The following is a 6,555-nucleotide window of genomic DNA, read 5'->3' on the forward strand; positions in this document are numbered from 1 at the left end:
TTTGCTTCTTACTTCGACACAAAATCAGTGAGTTACCAAGAAAGAAGCAATAACCAGTGCTGGAGCGTTGATCAGTATAATTACTAGCCTAATCGACATTAATTAGAATAAGCACACAACTCGAGAGATGAATGAATAGAATAATGAAATCCATGAAATAAGGTCCCTTGACAAAATGGAGGATGCGAAGAACATCAACATAATAAGTAGAATAACAGTAATAATCACATAAATGAGTAAAAAAAAAGTTAGCTAAGGAGGGAAGGGATCAAGAGAGGCGTCATCAATAGTTGATAGGACAACAAAAGATGATGGTGGAGAGCCAAAGTGACTGGCAGGGTCAAGGAACTCAAGGCGTGGCAGAGGTATCGAGTCGACATGCAAGAGAAGAGCATCGGAAGGAGCTATAGGAGGCTCATCAGGAGGAGCTATCAAATCAGTGGTAGGCAATACAACTATAGAAGCCTCATGAGGAAACATATTAATAGAAGAATTGGTAAAGAACGGAAGGGCATTAGTGGATGGAAGGGGAAATTTTGACAAAAAATAAAATATTTTTTGTTCCCAAAAAATGACATGGTAAGAGATCTGGAGATTTCGGGAAAGAGGGTTCCAACAACGATGCCCCTTATGTTTAATGTCACACCCCAAAATTTAGACAATTAAATATTAAATTAGGACTAACTTCAATAATATTCCATCATCCAAATCTTAGGGGTGCAACCAAAAAAAAAAAAAAACTAAACGCCAACCAAACCATCCATCATAATTTCATAACTATCAACTACCTCCAACATTAAAGTAGCAACAACTAGTCAAAACAACTTAAATAAAGTACAGTTACAAACCATGCCAAATTATTCCAATACTAAAGTCATAAAAAAAATAATAAATACATAAACTACTAACAACCCTAAGCTCAAAAAAATAAAAGAAGTCCAAACGACATGCCCTACGATCATAGTTATTTCTTGTCACCCCCATAGCCTCAACTAATCCTGCAAAGGAAACTCAGCTGCGCTCAAACAGAACCCACCCGAGTTGTCAAGAGACAAAACGGGTCAGTATACAGGTATACTGGTATGAGTACAAGATTCAACACCCACGTGTCTACCAGACACAAACAAAAATACATTAAATTCTTATTACGAGACCAGATAAGTAGTTCTAACTGCACCGAGACGAATGAGTAGTTTCTCGAGATACGGCGGCATTTAGTTTCTTGTCCGTACACAACAAAAGATAAATTGATTATAAAATAGACAAAATAGAAATAAAAATAAGGTGGGTCAGCCTTGCAAAAAAAGTTAGTAAGACCCACCATCCTACAAAAAAAATAAAGTTAGTATAATTTAATCATAAGTAACTTGTTGAATAAGTATAAAAATGCACTGTTTCCTGCTTAAATAATTTGAATTGATCAAAACTCAAAGAACAAAAGTTGTACATAATCAAATTTCCTAAAAGACTGCGCAAACGAATTTAACAGAAACTTAACAGGTTAAAAGAAAAACTTGATATAAAAATCTAGACGGAATTCAGTAGAAAAATCTGAAGCTGAAAATGAACAAAAACTGCCCTAAGATGATTTTTTTCGAAAAAGTTCAAAACACAAAAAGTGTGCAGAATAATGTTTTACTTCAGTTTACGCGAAACTAATAAAAATGAGCTCGTTTCATGGGTTAAAACAGTCTATAAAATCTGCATTACCAAAATGATTCAATCCGACAATAACCAAGGTCATCCGATTATAAGTTCTAATCGATCTTTTTAATGAAAAGATACAACACAAAAGTTGTCCAAAATAACGTATACATGCCTCTGCTCAAATTTCATAATTTATTGAAGTCGATTACTATTTTTCAAGATGTACAAATCAATAAACTCATAAATAAATTTTTGTACCTTAATTCCACCACTTTGGCCCTTCTCTTCCGGCCTACACATATATTCCATGTGCCTCTCGTATACCTAACACCGCTCCAAAGCCAAACTTGCACGGGGATATCGTCCCGATTTTGACTCACACTCCCCGAATGGTTAACATATACGTACGCGCGCAAATCAAAGCACTCATCTACTCATGAGAACAAGGCACCAATATATATGTACACAATATGTCACACATGAGAATAAACATAACAATGCCAAGCTTAAGACATTCAAATAAATGTCATAATCCTCATTTTTTTTTATACACTCTTTCTCACCATCACTCAAATAAAACAACAATCCATGGAGTTATGGTGGAGTATAAGGAATTTATCTATAGGTTCTTAATTAATTTTAATTTCATATAACCATATTAATTTTAGTTTCATATAATCATGAGGGTTATTACAACCATAAAATAAATCCATATAAAAACCCTAAATTTGACATACACAAATAATCAAAATAATCAAAATCAATCCATCAACTAAAAACCCTAAACCTTTCATACACAACTAAACAAATAATTAAAATTAATCAATCATCTTTATATAAACACAAATTCGAACTAGCATTAAATAAATAAAATAAAAATAAAAATAAAAACAATGAATTAAACATAAATCAAGAAAAGTGGGTTTTGTACTCACAATATTATTTTGAAGATCTATGAATTATTTGAAGAACTAATGGAGCCACCAAAACAAAACCCTAACCCTAATTTTTTTTTCCTCTCCCATTTCTCTCCTTTCAGCCGTCTCTCTATTCTCTCTCAATTCCTCTCCCGATTTTCATCTCTCTCTCTCTCTCCCTCTCTCTCTCTTGTTTTCTTTCTTTTTTCTTTTTATTCCGTGGTTGCTTCTCTCTTTTTGATCCTATTTGTTTTGTTATAACCTAATACTATTATAACCTAATCCTATTCTAACTTAATAAACTATTATAATATACTATATTATATAATACAACATAATTATAATATATATAAATATAAATATAAGATTAAATATATATATATATATAACACCTCTCTTTTATATATATATAACAAATATAAATATTTAGATTAATTAAATATAATTAAATAACACATTAAATTAATTAATTACCACATTAAATATCACATTAAATTCTCATGTGACCCACACAATTAATAAAGTCAAAAATAAAATAAGATAATAATAATCATAATAATAAATAAATGACTTAAGAAAATTAGGGTCGCTACAATATACACACCTCAAAAGAATCTCGTCCAGAGATTCGATAAAAAAGAGTACTAAACAAAAAATTCCGGATGCACATGCCGAACTTTCTCTTCCAATTCCCAAGTGATATCATTCTCATCCTTGCTCCATTGTACTTTCACCAAGTTCACTTTCTTGCATCGCAACTGCTTTATATCCCGATCTAGAATAGTAATCGGTCGCACCACATATGTTAGATCATCATTAATCTCCAACACTTCTGGTGATACTACTTGGGATGGGTCTTGCACACACTTCCGCAATAAAGATACACAAAATGTCCAACATTCAACTCAACCGATGAAAGGTATAAATAAAGCTAATTTGTAAGTTATGGTCTCGCCGATGAAAGGTATAAATAAAGCTAATTTGTAAGCCAAAACACGAAATGTCCAACATTCAACTCAACCCCCTCTACGTTTTTTATCGAAGTAACTTTTCTAACGGCTTTGTGCAGTCTTAATACGTTCCCGAATAATGTTCACCTTCTTCATGGTCTCTCTCACCAACTCTGGCCCTAACAACGGCGTATCTCCTACCTCTGTCCAACATGCAGGTGATCGACATGGCCTCCCATACAAAGCCTCAAAAGGGGCCATCCCGATACTAGAGTCATAGCTATTATTATAAGCAAACTCCACCAATGGTAAGTGTTCTTCCCAACTACCGCCAAGATCGAGAACACAAGCTCTCAACATATCCTCCAAGATCTGATTTACCAGCTCAATTTGCCCATCTGTCTGAGGATGATAAGTTGTGCTCAGGTCTAACCTAGCACCCAAAGCATGATGAAAACTCTCCCAAAACTCTGCCACAAATAGTGGATCACGATCCGAAACTATAGAAATGGGTGCGCCATGAGGTTGCGCCACCTCCCGAATATATAGCCTAGCTAGTTTATCCGCAGTTCGGTGAACACTGATAGGAATAAAATAAGCAGACTTTGTGAGTCGATCCACTATCACCCAAATAGATTCATTGCCTTGCTTAGACCGCGGCAATCCATCCACGAAATCCATAGAGATGCACTCCTATTTCGAAGTAGGGATCTCAAGAGGCTGCAACAATCCAAACGGTCGTTGATGTTCTGCCTTAACTTGTTGGCACACAACATCGAGAAACATAGTCTCTTACGTCCTTCTTCATACCTTCCCACCAAAACGTTCTCTTCAGGTCATGATACATCTTAGTCCCACCAGGGTGAATGATATATCGGGACCTATGGGCATCATCCATAATCTCTTTCCTCAATTCAACAATATTAGGTACACACAACCTGCCCTTGAATCTCAATCCCCCATCTGAGTCCACAGACCAATCAGTAGGACAATCATCGATCAAATCCACTACAAGGTCATCGAGCTTGCTGACGAGAAACCCATCTAAATTCTGCAACAGACGAGCTTTATCCAGTAACGTCGGCTGCACAGTCAAGCTACCAATGTATGCCCTCTCAGCACTCTCTATTGGTTGAATATCATGCATCGAAATTAACTCCAAGGACTTCCATTCTTGAATCATCAAAGAAGCTATAATCCCATGTTGTCGACTAAGTGCATCAGCGACTACATTTCCTTTCCCCGGGTGGTAAAGGATCTCGAAATCATAACTACTGATAAATTCAACCCATCTCTGTTGTCTCATGTTCAACTCTTTTTGAGAAAAGAGATATTTGAGGCTCTTGTGATCAGTATACAACTCAAAGTGCTCCCCAAACAAGTAGTGTCGCCACACTTTCAACGCAAAAACAACTGCTGCCAACTCTAAGTCATGAGTAGGGTATCGCCTCTCATGAGGTTTTAATTATCGAGAAGCATAAGATACAACCTTTTGATGCTGCATCAACACACATCCCAACCCAGTTCCACTCGCATCAGTAAACACTACTAACTTTTCCCCTTGTACCGGTGTAGTTAACACCGGTGCTGTAGTCAACCGCTGCTTTAACTCTTGGAAAGCTTTCTCACAATCATTTATCCATACAAACTTCACATTCTTGCTGGTCAACTTGTTCATTGGTGCTGCAATAGTGGAAAACTTCTCTATAAATCTTTTGTAATAATCGGCTAGTCCTAAAAAATTTCTCACCTCTGTAGGGTTCGTGGGCTTCTTCCATTCTTTGACCGCAACAACATTTTCAGGGTCTACCGCTATTCCCTGATTGGACACATGTCCCAAAATCGAACTTCTTTCTCCCAAAAGTGACACTTACTGAACTTAGCGTATAATTGTTGCTCCCTCAAAGTCTACAATACAACTTTCAAGTGTTCTCTGTGTTCCTCCTCATTTTTAGAATATACCAGGATATCATCCCTGAAGATAATCACAAACTTATCTAGATATGGTTGAAAAATTCTGTTCATCAAGTCCATGAAGTAGGCAGGAGCATTGGTCAAACCAAAAGGCATTACAGGAAATTTGTACAACCCATATCGGGTCCAAAAAGCAGTAAGTGGTATACTTTCCTCTGATACACCCATCTGATGGTAACCTGTTTTGAGATCAAATTGAGAGAACATGGCTGCCCCCTTCAACTGATCAAACAAGTCATCAATTCTAGGTAGCGGATACTTGTTCTTGATAGTCACCTTGTTTAGCTCTCTGTAATTTATGCACATACGGAGAGTGCCATCTTTCTTGGAGACAAAGATCGCAGGTGCTCCCCACGGGGAGTTACTTGAACGAATGAACCCTTTCTGAAGCATCTCTTCCAGCTGCTTCTTCATCTCCACAAGCTCTTTAGGTGCCATTCTATATGCTGCCTTAGAAATTGGCGCAGTTCCTGGCACTAGGTCAATGCGAAATTCTACCATCCGTCGGGGTGGAGGTCCAGGTATCTCTTGGAAGACATCCTCAAACTCACGCACCACATCTACCTCACTAATATCCTGCTTAGGGATTTCTACCGAGCATAGAAAACTCATCGTCACCAACTCTTCTCTATCGCTAGAAGTGTGGGTAAGCCGTGGCATACTGAGAATGTCTATATTTATAGTCTTTCCAGCACAATCTAGAGTCTCAAAGTGTTTTCGCAGCCAATCCATACCCAAAATAATTACAAACCCCTCAAACCCTAACACAATTAGATCCGCATACAAGACTTTGTCGCAAAAATCTCAAAATCTTTACACATCTCATAAAGAGTAACTGTCCCTCCTAAAGGAGTCTCAACACGAATAGGTCTAGACAAGAAGGTAGTTACAATATGTTCTCTTTCTACAAACTGCCTAGATATGATCAAAAAGTACTCTAATGGGTTCTTGAAAAAAAAAAATTAAAGATACCTTCCAGCCATCACCTTCAAGTTAAACACATAAGAAGAATTTGTTCTTAAATACTTAGAATAAATTCAACCACCAAACTAAACCAGCTAACCCAT

At 36.7% G+C, this 6,555-nt stretch overlaps 1 protein-coding gene across 1 annotated transcript; it reads right to left on the minus strand.

Annotated features, from left to right (window-relative positions):
- Positions 1-252: 252 nt before the first annotated feature.
- LOC145793382 (uncharacterized) lies at positions 253-6,220 on the minus strand. The gene is made up of 6 exons (XM_082876199.1): positions 5,748-6,220; positions 5,432-5,489; positions 5,068-5,333; positions 4,453-4,788; positions 3,844-3,947; positions 253-455 (listed from the first exon to the last, which is right to left on the minus strand). The coding sequence occupies exons 1-6, from the start codon at positions 6,218-6,220 to the stop codon at positions 253-255; spliced, it is 1,440 nt and encodes a 479-aa protein (XP_082732325.1).
- Positions 6,221-6,555: the final 335 nt, after the last annotated feature.

The sequence above is a fragment of the Camellia sinensis genome, chromosome 6 (genome assembly GCF_055761805.1).
Source record: "Camellia sinensis isolate YWXY chromosome 6, ASM5576180v1, whole genome shotgun sequence".
NCBI classification, from domain to species: domain Eukaryota; kingdom Viridiplantae; phylum Streptophyta; class Magnoliopsida; order Ericales; family Theaceae; genus Camellia; species Camellia sinensis.